At 48.3% G+C, this 21,719-nt stretch overlaps 1 protein-coding gene across 4 annotated transcripts; it reads left to right on the forward strand.

The window, feature by feature from the left end:
- Nucleotides 1–461: 461 nt before the first annotated feature.
- LOC116361901 (centromere protein Q-like) lies at nt 462–21,678 on the forward strand. Of its 4 annotated transcripts, XR_004207678.1 has the most exons (9): nt 462–812; nt 1,125–1,246; nt 1,339–1,508; nt 1,832–1,900; nt 15,100–15,229; nt 15,380–15,499; nt 17,082–17,153; nt 19,547–20,820; nt 20,873–21,678. XR_004207678.1 is itself a non-coding variant. In XM_031816275.1 (8 exons), exons 1-8 carry the CDS (start codon nt 695–697, stop codon nt 19,712–19,714), a joined length of 969 nt encoding a protein of 322 aa, XP_031672135.1. In that variant the 5' UTR covers nt 462–694; the 3' UTR covers nt 19,715–21,678. The 4 variants fall into 4 exon arrangements, 3 of the variants coding, with proteins under 3 accessions (XP_031672135.1, XP_031672136.1, XP_031672137.1); XM_031816275.1 differs by having other exon boundaries at nt 19,547–21,678; XM_031816276.1 differs by lacking the exons at nt 462–812; nt 20,873–21,678 and adding an exon at nt 830–1,009 and having other exon boundaries at nt 19,547–20,173.
- The last annotated feature ends 41 nt before the right edge of the window (nt 21,679–21,719 follow it).

The raw sequence follows: 21,719 nt of genomic DNA on the forward strand, positions 1-21,719 counted from the left end.
ATAAGTGTTTCTAGTTTCAGAGATTTTTGTAGTTCGTTCCAGTCATTGGCAGCAGAGAACTGGAAGGAGAGGCGGCCAAAGAAAGAATTGGTTTTGGGGGTGACTAGAGAGATAAACTACTATGACTGACCCTGTAAAACAACACCTATCATACTACTATGTCTGACCCTGTAAAACAACACCTATCATACTACTATGACTGACCCTGTAAAACAACACATTTCACTGCACCTGTGACAATATATATATTTTGTGACACCATGGGCTGTGCCATTGAGGCATTCTTCCTTTTGAAGTAGTCAATTTTCTTCTTCACGATTGGCTGACCCCTCCTGATGACCCAGTTGGACACGACCCCAAAAGAGTCACCAGGAGGGATCAGCCAATGAAGTTGAAAGTCCCACCCAGTTTAGTCCCACCCAGTTTAATACATTTTAAATGGTGAAAGCCCTCAATGGTGTTGCCCACTGAGGAGTGGAATGGAATGCACCTGGACCTCACTTCCTCTTGAAGACGTGCATTGAATTAAGAAAGCAGTTTCAGGGGGTTTGGATTGGGAGTGGTGGTGATTGGGAGTGATGGTGGCTGGGGAAACATGGAGAGGCCAGAGAGAGCCATACTTGTAAATTGTGCTAAGGAGAAGAACGCTGCCTAAAACGTCCTTTTTGGCCACTAGAGGCCCCTATCATCCTCTATGAGGAGTGCCCTCATTGCCCTTTCCATCATGGCCGCCTGGAGTGGCCTGCTTGCCGCTCATAACGCATGCGCAATGATTACAAACAAATGTTTGAAAGAAATTTACCGCGAAACTGGTAAGTCAAGTTACAAACGTTTGTTTTAAGTGTTTTAACTATTGTTATTCTCCGACATTGGACCTTAACTGCGACGAGAAATAGCACCTCTAAACTGTTCTACTAAATCGCCTTGTGTATAAAATGTTTTAAAAAATAAAAAGTATTTCGCTAGCTGTTGTTGACAAAACAAACTACATCCGTGTTTCGTCTAGGAGGTGATCATGTTAGTTAGCTTTCAGATTGAATATCATTATATATTTAGCGGCTATATTATTTTTCCCCCACATTTCCCGTGTATGCCTTGATTAGCTGTCTGTCTCTTTTTCCTAGTTGAAATTATGAAGCCTGTCCGGGGATCGGAACGCGCCTCCTCCAAGGCACCTAAAGGCAAGAAGACAGGCGAGAAGCCAAATAAGCCCGGTATAAAGACACGTCAACGGAGAGTATCTCAGGTGAGAAAGTTCTGAAGAATTAAACCTCTGAGAGGATACGGTTCTCCTTTTTGTTTTCATCACATCATTCTGTCTTCGTGTACCCTCTTCAGGAGGAGCCCCAGCCAGGAACCAGCAGCCAGATCCCTCAGCCAAAACCACAGAAGAAGAAGAAAGGTGGCACAGTTGCAAGTCCCAGGAAGCTGAAAGGTCAGGAGAAGTGGAAACCGCTGACCAAGCCCTCAATTACGGCTCTAGACAACATACTGGGACTGTCTATACTGTGAGTAACATCCTCCATGGTTCTTGACTGGGCCGGTCTATACTGTGAGTAACGTCCTCCATCATGGTTCTTGACTGGGCCGGTCTATACTGTAACATCCTCCATCATGGTTCTTGACTGGGCCTGTCTATACAGTGAGTAGCACCCAGGAAGTCGACTGTGAATCTCGGCCACTGTTCATCTGTCTAGGAGAACCGAGGCGCTGTAATGGCCACTGGCCCATCGGTGAACTGACGCTTGAATAGCCCTGGTTTAAGGTTTCCCTGGGTTGTTGTTACTAACTGATTCATTTTTAACCCTCTCTCCTTTTCTCGCTCTCTCAGGTCTGTTCTGGCTGGAAGACGGACTAACAAAGAGGAATCGCAGAAACATCTGAACATGGTGAAAAACAGGTGAGAGAACAGAACTCGGTGTAGGACTGGGGACAGTGGACCTACTATGATCAGTGTCGCCCTGTACTGAGGGATAAGCCCCTCAATAGATGCACTTATGTCACCCAAAATACTGGATTATTTTCATATACAGTACCAGTCAAAAGTTTGGACACCACCTTCCAGAATTGTTCTTTATTTTTACTATTTTCTACATTGTAGAATAATAGTGAAGACATCAAAACTATGAAATAACACATATGGAATCATGTAGTAACCAGAAAAATATTAAACAAATCAAAATTGATTTTATATTTTATATTCTTCAAAGTAGCCACCCTTTGCCTTGATGACAATGTTGGACACCCTTGGAATTCTCTCAACCAGCTTCATGAGGAATGCTCTTCCAACAGCCTTGAAGGAGTTCCCACATATGCTGAGCACTTGTTGGCTGCTTTTCCTTCACTCTGCGGTCCAACTCATCCCAAACCATCTCAGTTGGGTGATTGTAGAGGCCAGGTTATCTGATGCAGCGCTCCATCACTCTACTTATTGGTCAAATATCCCTGACACAGCCTGGAGGTGTGGTGGGTCATTGTCCTGTGGTAGCCATGCTTGTTAAGAGTGCCTTGAATTCTAAATAAATCACAGACAGTGTCACCAGCAAAGCACCATCACACCTCTTCCTCCATGCTTCACGGTGGGAAACACACATGCGGAGATCATCCGTTTACCTACTCTGCGTCTCACAAAGACACAAACGGTTGGAACCAAAAATGTCTAATTTGGACTCATCAGACCAAAGGACAGATTTCCATCGGTCTTATGTCCATTGCTCGTGTTTCAAGCAAGTCTCTTCTTATCGGTGTCCTTTAGTAGTGGTTTCTGTGCAGCAACAGTCTTCTCTGAACAAATCATTTTATTTGTCAAATGCGCCGAATACAACAGGTGTAGTAGACCTTACAGTGAAATGCTGAATACAACAGGTGTAGTAGACCTCACAGTGAAATGCTGAATACAACAGGTGTAGTAGACCTTACAGTGAAATGCTGAATACAACAGGTGTAGTAGACCTTACAGTGAAATGCTGAATACAACAGGTGTAGTAGACCTTACAGTGAAATGCTGAATACAACAGGTGTAGTAGACCTCACAGTGAAATGCTGAATACAACAGGTGTAGTAGTCCTCACAGTGAAATGCTGAATACAACAGGTGTAGTAGACCTCACAGTGAAATGCTGAATACAACAGGTGTAGTAGACCTCACAGTGAAATGCTGAATACAACGGGTGTAGTAGACCTCACAGTGAAATGCTGAATACAACAGGTGTAATAGACCTCACAGTGAAATGCTGAATACAACGGGTGTAGTAGACCTCACAGTGAAATGCTGAATACAACAGGTGTAGTAGACCTCACAGTGAAAAGCTGAATACAACAGGTGTAGTAGACCTTACAGTGAAATGCTGAATACAACAGGTGTAGTAGACCTTACAGTGAAATGCTGAATACAACAGGTGTAGTAGACCTTACAGTGAAATGCTGAATACAACAGGTGTAGTAGACCTTACAGTGAAATGCTGAATACAACAGGTGTAGTAGACCTTACAGTGAAATGCTGAATACAACAGGTGTAGTAGACCTCACAGTGAAATGCTGAATACAACAGGTGTAGTAGTCCTCACAGTGAAATGCTGAATACAACAGGTGTAGTAGACCTCACAGTGAAATGCTGAATACAACAGGTGTAGTAGACCTCACAGTGAAATGCTGAATACAACAGGTGTAGTAGACCTCACAGTGAAATGCTGAATACAACAGGTGTAGTAGACCTTACAGTGAAATGCTGAATACAACAGGTGTAGTAGACCTCACAGTGAAATGCTGAATACAACAGGTGTAGTAGACCTTACAGTGAAATGCTGAATACAACAGGTGTAGTAGACCTTACAGTGAAATGCTGAATACAACAGGTGTAGTAGACCTTACTGTGAAAAGCTGAATACAACAGGTGTAGTAGACCTCACTGTGAAAAGCTGAATACAACAGGTGTAGTAGACCTCACAGTGAAATGCTGAATACAACAGGTGTAGTAGACCTCACAGTGAAAAGCTGAATACAACAGGTGTAGTAGACCTCACTGTGAAATGCTGAATACAACAGGTGTAGTAGACCTTACTGTGAAAAGCTGAATACAACAGGTGTAGTAGACCTTACTGTGAAAAGCTGAATACAACAGGTGTAGTAGACCTCACAGTGAAATGCTGAATACAACAGGTGTAGTAGACCTCACAGTGAAAAGCTGAATACAACAGGTGTAGTAGACCTTACAGTGAAATGCTGAATACAACAGGTGTAGTAGACCTCACAGTGAAAAGCTGAATACAACAGGTGTAGTAGACCTTACAGTGAAAAGCTGAATACAACAGGTGTAGTAGACCTCACAGTGAAAAGCTGAATACAACAGGTGTAGTAGACCTTACAGTGAAATGCTGAATACAACAGGTGTAGTAGACCTTACAGTGAAAAGCTGAATACAACAGGTGTAGTAGACCTCACAGTGAAAAGCTGAATACAACAGGTATAGTAGACCTTACCGTGAAAAGCTGGGGTACAGGCTGGTCGGCGTGCTGGGGTACAGGCTGGTCGGCCTGCTGGGGTACAGGCTGGTTGGCGTGCTGGGGTACAGGCTGGTCGGTGTGCTGGGGGTACAGGCTGGTCTGTGTGCTGGGGTACAGGCTGGTCGGCGAGCTGGGGTACAGGCTGGTCGGCGTGCTGGGGTACAGGCTGGTCGGCGTGCTGGGGTACAGGCTGGTCGGCGTGCTGGGGTACAGGCTGGTCGGCGTGCTGGGGTACAGGCTGGTCGGCGTGCTGGGGTACAGGCTGGTCGGCGTGCTGGGGTACAGGCTGGTCGGCGTGCTGGGGTACAGGCTGGTCGGCGTGCTGGGGTACAGGCTGGTCGGCGTGCTGGGGTACAGGCTGGTCGGCGTGCGGGGGTACAGGCTGTTCGGCGTGCTGGGGTACAGGCTGGTCGGCGTGCTGGGGTACAGGCTAGAGGTGCCTATATAATTAACAGTGAGTTGCAGCAGAGTAAAAACAAAGGGGGGGGGGTGTCAATGTGGACATTTTGATTAGATGTTCAGGAGTCTTATGTCTTGGGGGTAGAAGCTGTTGAGTCCTGTTGATGTTAAAGGAGAGAGACTCCCTGGAGCAGCAGTAGGAGGAGTCTTATGTCTTGGGGGTAGAAGCTGTTGAGTCCTGTTGATGTTAAAGGAGAGAGACTCCCTGGAGCAGCAGCAGTAGGAGGAGTCTTATGTCTTGGGGGTAGAAGCTGTTGAGTCCTGTTGATGTTAAAGGAGAGAGACTCCCTGGAGCAGCAGTAGGAGGAGTCTTATGTCTTGGGGGTAGAAGCTGTTGAGTCCTGTTGATGTTAAAGGAGAGAGACTCCCTGGAGCAGCAGTAGGAGGAGTCTTATGTCTTGGGGGTAGAAGCTGTTGAGTCCTGTTGATGTTAAAGGAGAGAGACTCCCTGGAGCAGCAGTAGGAGGAGTCTTATGTCTTGGGGGTAGAAGCTGTTGAGTCCTGTTGATGTTAAAGGAGAGAGACTCCCTGGAGCAGCAGTAGGAGGAGTCTTATGTCTTGGGGGTAGAAGCTGTTGAGTCCTGTTGATGTTAAAGGAGAGAGACTCCCTGGAGCAGCAGTAGGAGGAGTCTTATGTCTTGGGGGTAGAAGCTGTTGAGTCCTGTTGATGTTAAAGGAGAGAGACTCCCTGGAGCAGCAGTAGGAGGAGTCTTATGTCTTGGGGGTAGAAGCTGTTGAGTCCTGTTGATGTTAAAGGAGAGAGACTCCCTGGAGCAGCAGTAGGAGGAGTCTTATGTCTTGGGGGTAGAAGCTGTTGAGTCCTGTTGATGTTAAAGGAGAGAGACTCCCTGGAGCAGCAGTAGGAGGAGTCTTATGTCTTGGGGGTAGAAGCTGTTGAGTCCTGTTGATGTTAAAGGAGAGAGACTCCCTGGAGCAGCAGTAGGAGGAGTCTTATGTCTTGGGGGTAGAAGCTGTTGAGTCCTGTTGATGTTAAAGGAGAGAGACTCCCTGGAGCAGCAGTAGGAGGAGTCTTATGTCTTGGGGGTAGAAGCTGTTGAGTCCTGTTGATGTTAAAGGAGAGAGACTCCCTGGAGCAGCAGTAGGAGGAGTCTTATGTCTTGGGGGTAGAAGCTGTTGAGTCCTGTTGATGTTAAAGGAGAGAGACTCCCTGGAGCAGCAGTAGGAGGAGTCTTATGTCTTGGGGGTAGAAGCTGTTGAGTCCTGTTGATGTTAAAGGAGAGAGACTCCCTGGAGCAGCAGTAGGAGGAGTCTTATGTCTTGGGGGTAGAAGCTGTTGAGTCCTGTTGATGTTAAAGGAGAGAGACTCCCTGGAGCAGCAGTAGGAGGAGTCTTATGTCTTGGGGGTAGAAGCTGTTGAGTCCTGTTGATGTTAAAGGAGAGAGACTCCCTGGAGCAGCAGTAGGAGGAGTCTTATGTCTTGGGGGTAGAAGCTGTTGAGTCCTGTTGATGTTAAAGGAGAGAGACTCCCTGGAGCAGCAGTAGGAGGAGTCTTATGACTTGGGGGTAGAAGCTCTTGAGGAGCTTTTTGGTCCTAGACTTGGTGCTCCGGTACCGCAGAGAACAGTCTGTGACGTGGATGGTTGGGGCCTTCCTCTGACAGTGCCTGGTATGGAGGTCCTGGATGTCAAGAATCTTGGCCCTGGTGATGTAGTGGGCCGTATGCACTACCCTCTATAGGGTCTTCCTCTGACACCGCCTGGTATAGAGGTCCTGGATGTCAAGAATCTTGGCCCTGGTGATGTACTGGGCCGTATGCACTACCCTCTATAGGGTCTTCCTCTGACACCGCCTGGTGTAGAGGTCCTGGATGTCAGGAAGCTTGGCCCCAGTCATGTACTGGGCCGTAAGCACTACTCTCTGTAGCGCCTTACGGTCAGAAGCTGAGCAGCTGCCATACCAGGCGGTGAGGCAACCGGTCAAGATGCTCAAAAAGTTCTAGTTGCACCATCAAGAGCATCTGGGGACCCATGCAAAATATTTTCAGTCTCCTGAGGGGAAAAGGTGTCGTCGTGCCCTCTTCACAACTGTCTTGGTGTGTTTGTACCATGATCAGCTCCTTTGTCTTGCTCACATTGAGAGTTTTGTTGTCCTGGCAACACACTGCCAGGTCTCTAACCTCCTCCCTATATGCTGTCTCAATGTTTTGTCGGTGGTCAGGCCTACCTTCGATAGGTCGTTGGAGATGTGGACTTGAACCGTTCCACTTCAGTCCTGTTGATGTTAATGGGGGCCCTCTGTTCAGTCCTGTTGATGTTAATGGGGGCCCTCTGTTCAGTCCTGTTGATGTTAATGGGGGCCCTCTGTTCAGTCCCGTTGATGTTAATGGGGTCCCTCTGTTCAGTCCCGTTGATGTTAATGGGGGCCCTCTGTTCAGTCCCGTTGATGTTAATGGGGGCCCTCTGTTCAGTCCCGTCGATGTTAATGGGGGCCCTCTGTTCAGTCCCGTCGACGTTAATGGGGGCCCTCTGTTCAGTCCCGTCGACGTTAATGGGGGCCCTCTGTTCAGTCCCGTCGATGTTAATGGGGGCCTGTTCAGCCCTCTTTTTCCGCAGTCCACGATCAGCTCCTTTGTCTTGCTCACATTGAGAGGTTGTTGTCCTGGCAACACACGGCCAGGTCTATGACCTCCTCCCTGTTGAGGGGCCTTAATGTTGAGGATCAGCGTGGCAGATGGGGTGGCAGGTAGCCTAGTGGTTAGAGGGTTGGGCCAGTAACCGAGAGGTTGCTGGATCGGTTCCTCGAGCTGACAAGGTACAAATCTGTCGTTCTGCCCCTGACAGGCAGTTAACCCACTGTTCCTAGGCCAGTTAACCCACTGTTCCTAGGCCAGTTAACCCACTGTTCCTAGGCCAGATAACCCACTAGACCAGCTAACCCACTGTTCCTAGACCAGATAACCCACTAGACCAGTTAACCCACTGTTCCTAGACCAGTTAACCCACTGTTCCTAGACCAGTTAACCCACTACACCAGTTAACCCACTGTTCCTAGACCAGATAACCCACTAGACCAGTTAACCCACTGTTCCTAGACCAGTTAACCCACTAGACCAGTTAACCCACTGTTCCTAGACCAGTTAACCCACTAGACCAGTTAACCCACTGTTCCTAGACCAGCTAACCCACTGTTCCTAGACCAGCTAACCCACTGTTCCTAGACCAGCTAACCCACTGTTCCTAGACCAGCTAACCCACTGTTCCTAGACCAGCTAACCCACTGTTCCTAGACCAGTTAACCCACTGTTCCTAGACCAGTTGTTCCTGGGCCGTCATTGTAAATAAGGATTTGTTCTTAACTGACTAGTTGAATAAAGGTTAGATGCATAATATACACCTGGAGGTCTGTGACAGAAACACGACCGTTCTAAAGTTTAGGGTCACTTAGAAATGGCCTCGTTTTTGAAAGAAAATAAACATTTTTTTTGTCCATTAAAATAATATCAAATTGATCAGAAATACCGTGTAGACATTGTTCATTTTGTAAATTACTATTGTAGCTGGAAACTGAAAAAAATGAATATCTACATAGGTGTACAGAGGCCCAATTATCAGCAACCATCACTCCTGTGTTCCAATGGCACGTTGTGTTTAAAAAAAAAATTAATTTTATTTAACCAGGTAGGCTAGTTGAGAACAAGTTCTCATTTGCAACTGCGACCTGGCCAAGATAAAGCATAGCAGTGTGAGCATACAACAAAGAGTTACACATGGAGTAAACAATTAACAAGTCAATAACACAGTAGAAAACAAAGGGGGAGTCTATATACAATGTGTGCAAAAGGCATGAGGAGGTAGGCAAATAATTACAATTTTGCAGATTAACACTGGAGTGATAAATGATCAGATGGTCATGTACAGGTAGAGATATTGGTGTGCAGAAAAGTAAATAAATAAAAACAGTATGGGGATGAGGTAGGTGAAGAAGGGTGGGCTATTTACCAATAGACTATGTACAGCTGCAGCGATCGGTTAGCTGCTCAGATAGCTGATGTTTGAAGTTGGTGAGGGAGATAAAAGTCTCCAACTTCAGCGATTTTTGCAATTCGTTCCAGTCACAGGCAGCAGAGTACTGGAACGAAAGGCGGCCAAATGAGGTGTTGGCTTTAGGGATGATCAGTGAGATACACCTGCTGGAGCGCGTGCTACGGATGGGTGTTGCCATCGTGACCAGTGAGCTGAGATAAGGCGGAGCTTTACCTAGCATGGACTTGTAGATGACCTGGAGCCAGTGGGTCTGGTGACGAATATGTAGCGAGGGCCAGCTGACTAGAGCATACAAGTCGCAGTGGTGGGTGGTATAAGGTGCTTTAGTGACAAAACGGATGGCACTGTGATAGACTGCATCCAGTTTGCTGAGTAGAGTGTTGGAAGCCATTTTGTAGATGACATCGCCGAAGTCGAGGATCGGTAGGATAGTCAGTTTTACTAGGGTAAGCTTGGCGGCGTGAGTGAAGGAGGCTTTGTTGCGGAATAGAAAGCCGACTCTTGATTTGATTTTCGATTGGAGATGTTTGATATGAGTCTGGAAGGAGAGTTTGCAGTCTAGCCAGACACCTAGGTACTTATAGACGTCCACATATTCTAGGTCGGAACCATCCAGGGTGGTGATGCTAGTCGGGCATGCGGGTGCAGGCAGCGACCGGTTGAAAAGCATGCATTTGGTTTTACTAGCGTTTAAGAGCAGTTGGAGGCCACGGAAGGAGTGTTGTATGGCATTGAAGCTTGTTTGGAGGTTAGATAGCACAGTGTCCAAAGACGGGCCGAAAGTATATAGAATGGTGTCGTCTGCGTAGAGGTGGATCAGGGAATCGCCCGCAGCAAGAGCAACATCATTGATATACACAGAGAAAAGAGTCGGCCCGAGAATTGAACCCTGTGGCACCCCCATAGAGACTGCCAGAGGACCGGACAGCATGCCCTCCGATTTGACACACTGAACTCTGTCTGCAAAGTAATTGGTGAACCAGGCAAGGCAGTCATCCGAAAAACCGAGGCTACTGAGTCTGCCGATAAGAATATGGTGATTGACAGAGTCGAAAGCCTTGGCAAGGTCGATGAAGACTGCTGCACAGTACTGTCTTTTATCGATGGCGGTTATGATATCGTTTAGTACCTTGAGTGTGGCTGAGGTGCACCCGTGACCGGCTCGGAAACCAGATTGCACAGCGGAGAAGGTACGGTGGGATTCGAGATGGTCAGTGACCTGTTTGTTGACTTGGCTTTCGAAGACCTTAGATAGGCAGGGCAGGATGGATATAGGTCTGTAACAGTTTGGGTCCAGGGTGTCTCCCCCTTTGAAGAGGGGGATGACTGCGGCAGCTTTCCAATCCTTGGGGATCTCAGACGAGATGAAAGAGAGGTTGAACAGGCTGGTAATAGGGGTTGCGACAATGGTGGCAGATAGTTTCAGAAATAGAGGGTCCAGATTGTCAAGCCCAGCTGATTTGTACGGGTCCAGGTTTTGCAGCTCTTTCAGAACATCTGCTATCTGGATTTGGGTAAAGGAGAACCTGGAGAGGCTTGGGCGAGGAGCTGCGGGGGGGGCGGAGCTGTTGGCCGGGGTTGAAGTAGCCAGGCGGAAGGCATGGCCAGCCGTTGAGAAATGCTTATTGAAGTTTTCGATAATCATGGATTTATCAGTGGTGACCGTGTTACCTAGCCTCAGTGCAGTGGGCAGCTGGGAGGAGGTGCTCTTGTTCTCCATGGACTTCACGGTGTCCCAGAACTTTTTGGAGTTGGAGCTACAGGATGCAAACTTCTGCCTGAAGAAGCTGGCCTTAGCTTTCCTGACTGACTGCGTGTATTGGTTCCGGACTTCCCTGAACAGTTGCATATCACGGGGACTATTCGATGCTATTGCAGTCCGCCACAGGATGTTTTTGTGCTGGTCGAGGGCAGTCAGGTCTGGGGTGAACCAAGGGCTGTATCTGTTCTTAGTTCTGCATTTTTTGAACGGAGCATGCTTATCTAAAATGGTGAGGAAGTTACTTTTAAAGAATGACCAGGCATCCTCAACTGACGGGATGAGGTCAATGTCCTTCCAGGATACCCGGGCCAGGTCGATTAGAAAGGCCTGCTCACAGAAGTGTTTTAGGGAGCGTTTGACAGTGATGAGGGGTGGTCGTTTGACTGCGGCTCCGTAGCGGATACAGGCAATGAGGCAGTGATCGCTGAGATCCTGGTTGAAGACAGCGGAGGTGTATTTGGAGGGCCAGTTGGTCAGGATGACGTCTATGAGGGTGCCCTTGTTTACAGAGTTAGGGTTGTACCTGGTGGGTTCCTTGATGATTTGTGTGAGATTGAGGGCATCTAGCTTAGATTGTAGGACTGGCGGGGTGTTAAGCATATCCCAGTTTAGGTCACCTAACAGAACAAACTCTGAAGCTAGATGGGGGCGATCAATTCACAAATGGTGTCCAGGGCACAGCTGGGAGCTGAGGGGGGTCGGTAGCAGGCGGCAACCGTGAGAGACTTATTTCTGGAGAGAGTCATTTTCAAAATTAGTAGTTCGAACTGTTTGGGTATGGACCTGGAAAGTATGACATTACTTTGCAGGCTATCTCTGCAGTAAACGGCAACTCCTCCCCCTTTGGCAGTTCTATCTTGACGGAAGATGTTATAGTTGGGTATGGAAATCTCTGAATTTTTGGTGGCCTTCCTGAGCCAGGATTCAGACACAGCAAGGACATCAGGGTTAGCAGAGTGTGCTAAAGCAGTGAGTAAGACAAACTTAGGGAGGAGGCTTCTGATGTTGACATGCATGAAACCAAGGCTTTTTCGATCACAGAAGTCAACAAATGAGGGTGCCTGGGGACATGCAGGGCCTGGGTTTACCTCCACATCACCCGCGGAACAGAGAAGGAGTATTATGAGGGTGCGGCTAAAGGCTATCAAAACTGGTCGCCTAGAGCGTTGGGGACAGAATAAGAGGAGCAGGTTTCTGGGCATGGTAGAATATATTCAGGGCATAATGCGCAGACAGGGGTATGGTGGGGTGCGGGTACAGCGGAGGTAAGCCCAGGCACTGGGTGATGATGAGAGCGGTTGTATCTCTGGACATGCTGGTAGTAATGGGTGAGGTCACCGCATGTGTGGGAGGTGGGACAAAGGAGTTATCAGGGGCGTGAAGAGTGGAACTAGGGGCTCCATTGTGAACTAAAACAATGATAACTAACCTGAACAACAGTATACAAGGCATATTGACATTTGAGAGAGACATACAGCGAGGCATACAGTAATCACAGGTGTTGAATTGGGAAAGCTAGCTAAAACAGTAGGTGAGACAACAGCTAATCAGCTAGCACAACAACAGCAGGTAAAAAGGCGTAGACTAGGCAACGGGGCCAACAGATAAAACAAACAAGCAGAATGGAGTACCGTGATTAATGGACAGTCCAGCGTGCATCAGCTATGTAGCCAAGAGATCAGTGTCCAGGGGGCAGCGGTGGATGGGGCAGGGAAGCTGGACTGGCGAGTGTTATCCAGGTTTTAAAAAACTAACAATGACTAAATAGCTTGTAGCTAGTTAGCTGGTTAGCTTCTGGAGGTTCTTGAGTGTGTTCTAAAAATAATAATAGCGATTCCGTATCACATTGGGTGAGGCAGGTTTCCGGAAGGTATAAACAAATTAAAAGTCAAAAGAGATAGAAAGTAAATGTGGGTCCGGTGAGCGTTTGGGACGCGGCGATTCAGGCGGTTAGCAGGCCTGTGCTAACAAGCTAACAGTTTGTAGGCCCGGGCTAGACAAGGTAGCAGTTAGCGGACCGGAGCTGGACAAGCTAGCAGTTAGCAGGATGAATTAGCAAGCAGGGAGATAGCGAGGGCTAGAGAGTTAGCCTTTGGGGGACGTCGCGATGGGGTGAGTCTGTTTATTCCTCTTCATGCGGTGACATCGATAGACCGGTCGTGGGCCCGGGTATTGTAGCTCAGGAGTATGCTACGGTGGTAGCGCAGGCCGGGCTAGCTTCAAGCTAAGTGGGTGGAAACGCTAGCCAGGGGTAATCATCCGGGGTTGCGGTTTAGCTAGATAGCTAGTTGTGAAGATCCAGCTGAAAAATGTTCCGTTTGCGGTGGGAATCCGGGGATGAATCCGGGGATGAAAAATAAATAGGTCCGTTATGCTCTGGTTAGAGTCGCGTTGTTTCCGAACTACAGGTTAGCTGATGACCGGTTAGCTGAAGACCGCTAGCATAGCTGGTGGTTAGCTGGCTAGCTTCAGTTGAGGGGTTCCGAAGTAAATATAAATACTTTAGGAAAAATAGCTACATTGGGTGAGTCAGGTTGCAGGAGAGTATTTGGAAGCTTAGGTTTAGCAAAATGTTTTTAAAGGGATAGCTATGTAAAAAACGAAAAATATGTAAAAAACGAAATATACAGGGACACGACACGACGACTTGGAACCTGTTGGCTACTCCTGTGTTCCAGTGGCACGTTGTGTTAGCTAATCCTGTGTTCCAGTGGCACGTTGTGTTAGCTACTCCTGTGTTCCAGTGGCACGTTGTGTTAGCTACTCCTGTGTTCCAGTGGCACGTTGTGTTAGCTACTCCTGTGTTCCAGTGGCACGTTGTGTTAGCTACTCCTGTGTTCCAGTAGGACGTTGTGTTAGCTACTCCTGTGTTCCAGTGGCACGTTGTGTTAGCTACTCCTGTGTTCCAGTGGCACGTTGTGTTGGCTACTCCTGTGTTCCAGTGGCACGTTGTGTTGGCTACTCCTGTGTTCCAGTGGCACGTTGTGTTAGCTACTCCTGTGTTCCAGTGGCACGTTGTGTTAGCTACTCCTGTGTTCCAGTGGCACATTGTGTTAGCTACTCCTGTGTTCCAGTAGGACGTTGTGTTAGCTACTCCTGTGTTCCAGTGGCACGTTGTGTTAGCTACTCCTGTGTTCCAGTGGCACGTTGTGTTAGCTACTCCTGTGTTCCGCTGGCACGTTGTGTTAGCTAATCCAAGTTAATACTTTTAAAAGGCTAATTCATCATTAGAAAACCCCTTTTAGCAATTATGTTAGCACAGTTGAAAACTGTTCTGATTTTAAAGAAGCAATAACACTGGCTGCCTTTTAGACGAGTTGAGTATCTGGAGCATCAGCATTTGTGGATTCGATTACAGGCTCAAAATGGCCAGAAACAAATAACTTTCTTCTGAAACTCGTCAGTCTATTCTTGTTTTGAGAAATTAAAGCTATTTCATGCGAGAAATTGCCAAGAAACTGAAGATCTCGTACAACGCTGTGTACTACGCTGTGTACTACTCCCTTCACAGAACAGAGCAAACTGGTTAGTGTCTAGTTTAAGAAACAGACACCTCACAAGTCCTCAACTGGCAGCTTCATTAAATAGTACCCGCAAAACACCAGTCACAACGTCAACAGTGAAGAGGCGACTCCGGGATTCTGGCCTTCTAGACATTTTTATTGTAGCGCCATCGGCAGCGATTACAGCCTCAAGTCTTCTTGGGTCTGATGCTACAAGCTTGGCACACCTGTATTTGGGGAGTTTCTCCCATTTTCTTTTCTGCAGATCCTCTCAAGCTCTGTCAGGTTGGGTGGGGGGCGTCGCTGCACAGCTATTTTTAGGTCTCTCCAGAGATGTTCGATGGGGTTCAAGTCCGGGCTCTGGCTGAGCCACTCAAGGACATTCAGACTTTTTTGATACCTTTCCCCAGATCTGTGCCTCGACATAATCCTGCCTCGGCGCTCTACGGACAATTCCTTCGACCTCATGGCTTGGTTTTTGCTCTGACATGCACTGTCAACTGTGGGACCTTTATATAGACAGGTGTGTGCCTTTCCATATCATGTCCAATCAATTGAACTTACCACAAGTGGACTCCAATCAAGTTGTAGAAACATCTCAAGGATGATCAATAGAAACAGGATGCACCTGAGCTCAATTTCGAGTCTCATAGCCAAGGGTCTGAATACTTACGTAAATAAGGTATTTGTTTTTTCTAAAAAATAAACAGTTTTTGCTTTATCATTATGGGATGTGTGTAGATTAAGGCTGTAACGTAACAAAATGTGGAAAAAGGGGAATGGGTCTGAATGCTCTGTGTATGTATATGTGTTGAGTCTACTGCAAGATGTCTTTCTTGGCTAACCACATTGACTGCATTCTGGTTCCAGGTTCCTGTCTAAACTGGCTCAACTGTCAGTGCCAATTCAGAAACAGGAAATGATGAGTCATTCTTCTCGTCAACACCAGGAAGAGACGAGGAAGTCAGCCGTTGGCAAGAAGATCCTCACCAAGCTGGTGGTGAGACACTGGAAGGGGAGTGTGTGTGTGGTTATCGTCTGATGTTGCTCCTGTGTGTCCAGGCGGATCTGGGTGCTGTGGTGGGCTCTCTAGAACAGCTAGAGAAGGATTGTGTGTGGTTCTCGTCTGATGTTGCTCCTGTGTGTCCAGGCGGATCTGGGTGCTGTTGTGGGCTCTCTAGAACAGCTAGAGAAGGAGAGAGACTCCCTGGAGCACCAGTGTTTTAACCTCAGACAACAACTGGAGCAGCAGGAGGAGAGTAACCAGCAGGTAAGACAGATCTGGGTTAAAATACTACTTCAAATATCTCATAGGTAGTTCTGTAGGCCTTTCCCACAGCCGGGCCTTTCCCCACAGCCGGGCCGTTCCGCGGGCCCTTCCCCACAGCCGGGCCATTCCGCGGGCCCTTCCCCACAGCCGGGCTGTTCCGTAGGCCTTTCCCCACAGCCGGGCTGTTCCGCGGGCCCTTCCCCACAGCCGGGCCGTTCCGCGGGCCCTTCCCCACAGCCGGGCCGTTCCGTTCCGCGGGCCCTTCCCCACAGCTGAAGGCCTCTCAGAAGGCCTACAATTGGTTTTGTAATAGAAGGACTAGAAAATAGGAACTAAGCCCATATTTGGGTATCTGGTCTGAGCATCGGCCTCTGGTCATTGTGACATTCATTGTTGGTTCTTTCATTGATACTGCAATATTTTCCCCAGGGCCCAAAAGCTCTGGTCAAAGGCTAATACACTATATAGGAAACAGGCCCTGGTCTAATACACTATATAGGAAACAGGCCCTGGTCTAATACACTATAGGGAACAGGCCCTGGTCTAATACACTATATAGGAAACACGCCCTGGTCTAATACACTATAGGGAACAGGCCCTGGTCTAATACACTATAGGGAACAGGCCCTGGTCTAATGCACTATGTAGGAAACAGGCCCTGGTCTAATGCACTATAGGGAACAGGCCCTGGTCTAATGCACTATGTGGGGAACAGGCCCTGGTCTAATGCACTATGTGGGGAACAGGCCCTGGTCTAATGCACTATGTGGGGAACAGGCCCTGGTCTAATGCACTATGTGGGGAACAGGCCCTGGTCTAATGCACTATGTGGGGAACAGGCCCTGGTCTAATGCACTATGTGGGGAACAGGCCCTGGTCTAATGCACTATGTGGGGAACAGGCCCTGGTCTAATGCACTATGTGGGGAACAGGCCCTGGTCTAATGCACTATATGGGGAACAGGCCCTGGTCTAATGCACTATGTGGGGAACAGGCCCTGGTCTAATGCACTATGTGGGGAACAGGCCCTGGTCTAATGCACTATGTGGGGAACAGGCCCTGGTCTAATGCACTATATGGGGAACAGGCCCTGGTCTAATGCACTATGTGGGGAACAGGCCCTGGTCTAATGCACTATGTGGGGAACAGGCCCTGGTCTAATGCACTATATGGGGAACAGGCCCTGGTCTAATGCACTATGTGGGGAACAGGCCCTGGTCTAATGCACTATGTGGGGAACAGGCCCTGGTCTAATGCACTATGTGGGGAACAGGCCCTGGTCTAATGCACTATGTGGGGAACAGGCCCTGGTCTAATGCACTATGTGGGGAACAGGCCCTGGTCTAATGCACTATGTGGGGAACAGGCCCTGGTCTAAGGTCATTTCAGCCTTCTGTTTGTGCTTCTGTTTGTCTCCTTCTCCCTCTCCTCTTCTCTCTCTCCTCCCCCTCCTCCTTTCTCTCCTCCCTCTCCTCTTCTCTCTCTCCTCCCCCTCCTCCTTTCTCTCCTCCCTCTTCTCTCTCTCCTCCCCCTCCTCCTTTCTCTCCTCCCCCCTACTCTCCTCTTCTCCCTGTTGTTTCAGATCCTCCAGTTGTCAGAACAAGGAGTCCTGCGTCTCCCCCCTGTACCTCAGCGCAAAGACAGACCCTTACAGGTCAGCGAGCCATAACACACACACACCACACACACACCACACCCACACACACACACACACACACACCACACACACACACACACACACCACACACCACACACACACACACACACACACACACACACACACACACACACACACACACACACACACACACACAACCACAACCACACACACACAACCACAACCACAACCACACACCACACACCACACACCACACCACACACACCACACACCACACACACACACACCACACACACACCACACACACCACACACACACACACCACACACACACACCACACAACCACACACACACACCACACACACAACCACACACACAACCACACACACACACACACACAACCACACACACACACACACACACACACAACCACACACACACACACAACCACACACACACACACACACACACACACACAACCACACACACAACCACACACACACACACACACACACACACACAACCACACACACACACACACAACCACACACACACAACCACACACACACAACCACACACACACAACCACACACACACACACCACACACCACACACACACACACCACACACACACAAAACCACACACACAACCACACACACACACAACCACACACACACACACACGCGGTTTCCATGCATTTTGGTGCCCATGAACAGTCCCCCCCCACCCCCCATGAACAGTCCCCCCCACCCCCCACCCATGAACACCCCCCCCACCCCCCACCCATGAACACCCACCCCACTTGAACAGTCCCCCCCACCCCCCATGAACAGCCTCCCCCCACCCCCCACCCATGAACACCCCCCACCCATGAACAGTCCCCCCCACCCATGAACACCCCCCATCCCCCATGAACAGTCCCCGTGAAGCCTCAGGTTTCATAGCTGTGGTTTTATTGCAGCTGTGATCTGAGTTCTGTGGAAGAGGAAGTGACACATCTACGACATTCTGCTTTACTCTTTCAGGGAAGATTGTTTTTCCATTTCAGAGCTCTCAGAATAACCTGGAGGTCTATGACAGAAACACGAGCGTTCAAAAGTTTCGGATCACTTAGAAATGTTTTCTGTAGGCCTTTCCCCACAGCCGGGTCGTTCTGTAGGCCTTTCCCCACAGCCGGGTCGTTCTGTAGGCCTTTCCCCACAGCCGGGTCGTTGTTTTTGAAAGAAAAGCACTTTTCCCCTACATTAAAATAACATCAAGTTGATCAGAAATACAGTGTAGACATTGTTAATGTTGTAAATGACTATTGTCGCTGGAAACGGCTGATTTTTAATGGAATATCTACATCGGCGTACAGAGGCCCATTATCAGCACCCATCACTCCTGTGTTCCAGTGGCACGTTGTGTTAGCTAATCCAAGTTGATCTTTAGAAAACCCTTTTGCAATTATGTTAGCACAGTTGAAAACTGTTCTAATTTTAAAGAAGCAATAACACTGGCCGCCTTTAGACTAGTTGAGTATCTGGAGCATCAGCATTTGTGGATTCGATTACAGGCTCAAAATGGCCAGAAACAAATAACTTTCTTCTGAAACTCATCAGTCTATACTTGTTCTGAGAAATGAAGACTATTCCATGACAGAAATTGCAATGAAACTGAAGATCTCGTACATCGCTATGTACGACTCCCTTCACAGAACAGCGCAAACTAGCTCTAACCAGAATAGAAAGAGGAGTGGGAGGCCCCGGTGCACAACTGAGCAAGAGGACAAGTACATTAGAGTGTCTAGTTTGAGAAACGCCTCACAAGTCCTCAACTGGCAGCTTCATTAAATAGTACCCACAAAACATCAACAGTGAAGAAGCGACTTTTCTAAGTGGCCCCAAACTTTTGAACGGTAGTGTACATGTCATTAAAAAGTGACATCTTTGCCTCCTGAGTAGCGCAGCATTGCAGTGCTAGAGACGTCACTACAGCCCCGGGTTCGATCCCGCAGCCGGCTGTGACCGGGAGACATACGAGACACCTCACAATTGGCCCAGCGTCATCCGGGTTAGGGGAGGGTTTGACCGGCCCGGGATGTCCTTGTCCCATCGCTCTCTAGCGACTCCTTGTGGCGGGCAGGGCGCAGTGCACGCTGACTCGTCTCACCAGTTGTTTCCTCTGGCTGGCTTCCGGGTTAAGCGAGCAGTGTGTCAAGAACAGTGCGGCTTGGCAGGGTCGTGTTTCGGAGGACGCATGGCTCTTGACCTTCGCCTCTCCCGAGTCCGTACCTTGCAGTGATGGGACGAGACTAACTACCATGAAATTGGGGGGGGGGGGGAAGAACCAAAAAAAAAACTGTAAAATCTTGAAGGAGAAACAGTTTGGCAACTTCTGAGCAACGTAAGATGAAATAGGAAGCACTAACTGTCCTCTCCCCTTCTAGGAGCAGATGTTGTGTCTGGTTCATAGCAGACACTCCGTCACCACGGCCCGTCGCCTAGCCAAGACCCTCCAGACATCAGGGCCGGTCCAGGATGCTCAGACCCTACTGGAACGAGCCTACAGACACGCTGACCGCCTGATCACTCCACCTACAGCTGTCAGCCAATAGCAGGACTCCATCCAGGCTGGTTGGCCAATAGCAGGACTCCATCCAGGCTGGTTGGACAATAGCAGGACTCCATCCAGGCTGGTTGGCCAATAGCAGGACTCCATCCAGGCTGGTTGGCCAATAGCAGGACTCCATCCAGGCTGGTTGGCCAATAGCAGGACTCCATCCAGGCTGGTTGGACAATAGCAGGACTCCATCCAGGCTGGTTGGCCAATAGCAGGACTCCATCCAGGCTGGTTGGCCAATAGCAGGACTGTATTAGCGATATATATGACCATGTATAAGCCATGTGTTATATGGCTCTGGCATGGGCTTTGCACGGACCACCTGACTTTAACTGCTACATAGTTAACATTGTATTCTGTAATGGGAGGAGCCCCAATTGTTCATATCTGTATTTTTTCCCTAAGTGTTTCTTCTTTTGGCTGTAGATGATCATTAATAACCTGTAGAAGTGTTTTGGACTGTTTTGATGAGTTCTTATGATGAATATAGTTCTGATAATGCCTCTAGTCCAGACAGGCTGGGTGACAGGTTGACTTCAGCCCTAAGATAATGCCTCTAGTCCAGACAGGCTGGGTGACAGGTTGACTTCAACCCTAAGATAATGCCTCTAGTCCAGACAGGCTGGGTGACAGGTTGACTTCAACCCTAAGATAATGCCTCTAGTCCAGACAGGCTGGGTGACAGGTTGACTTCAACCCTAAGATAATGCCTCTAGTCCAGACAGGCTGGGTGACAGGTTGACTTCAACCCTAAGATAATGCCTCTAGTCCAGACAGGCTGGGTGACAGGTTGACTTCAGCCCTAAGATAATGCCTCTAGTCCAGACAGGCTGGGTGACAGGTTGACTTCAGCCCTAAGATAATGCCTCTAGTCCAGACAGGCTGGGTGACAGGTTGACTTCAACCCTAAGATAATGCCTCTAGTCCAGACAGGCTGGGTGACAGGTTGACTTCAGCCCTAAGATAATGCCTCTAGTCCAGACAGGCTGGGTGACAGGTTGACTTCAGCCCTAAGATAATGCCTCTAGTCCAGACAGGCTGGGTGACAGGTTGACTTCAACCCTAAGATAATGCCTCTAGTCCAGACAGGCTGGGTGACAGGTTGACTTCAACCCTAAGATAATGCCTCTAGTCCAGACAGGCTGGGTGACAGGTTTACTTCAGCCCTAAGATAATGCCTCTAGTCCAGACAGGATTACTTCAACCCTAAAATAATGCATCTAGTCCAGACAGGATTACTTCAACCCTAAAATAATGCCTCTAGTCCAGGCGGGATTACTTCAACCCTAAAATAATGCCTCTAGTCCAGACAGGATTACTTCAGCCCTAAAATAATGCATCTAGTCCAGACAGGATTACCTCAGCCCTAAAATAATGCCTCTAGTCCAGGCGGGATTACTTCAACCCTAAAATAATGCCTCTAGTCCAGGCGGGATTACTTCAACCCTAAAATAATGCCTCTAGTCCAGGCGGGATTACTTCAACCCTAAAATAATGCATCTAGTCCAGGTGGGATTACTTCAACCCTAAAATAATGCCTCTAGTCCAGACAAGATTACTTCAGCCCTAAAATAATGCATCTCGTCCAGACAGGGCTGAAGCAGGGACGTCGCTAGACAGAACATCCGGGGGCTCCGGCCTGAAGACCTGGGGCTGACTCCGGGGGGGATTTGATCCCTGCGCAAGCTAGCAGTGAATGTTTTGCAGAAATATGACGCTAGGTTGCATATCTCACTGCTTTCTTCCCTGCGCTGTGCTCTCTTGACGCCAAATAATCAACACTTCATATTCCATTGAATTAATATTATGTCAAATGTTTATTTATTAGCAAGTACAAGTGCAAAACTATATAATTTTCCATAACGAGAAATAGTTGAGAAAAGTATGTTTCATTTGGTTGCAATGTTTTCATAAACCATGTCCAATATTAGATTGGCAATAAAAGCCTCATGATGTTGATCACATTACTGCTAACTAATGGGGGGGCACATTACTGTTAA

This window comes from Oncorhynchus kisutch, unplaced genomic scaffold (assembly GCF_002021735.2).
Source record: "Oncorhynchus kisutch isolate 150728-3 unplaced genomic scaffold, Okis_V2 scaffold770, whole genome shotgun sequence".
NCBI lineage: Eukaryota > Metazoa > Chordata > Actinopteri > Salmoniformes > Salmonidae > Oncorhynchus > Oncorhynchus kisutch.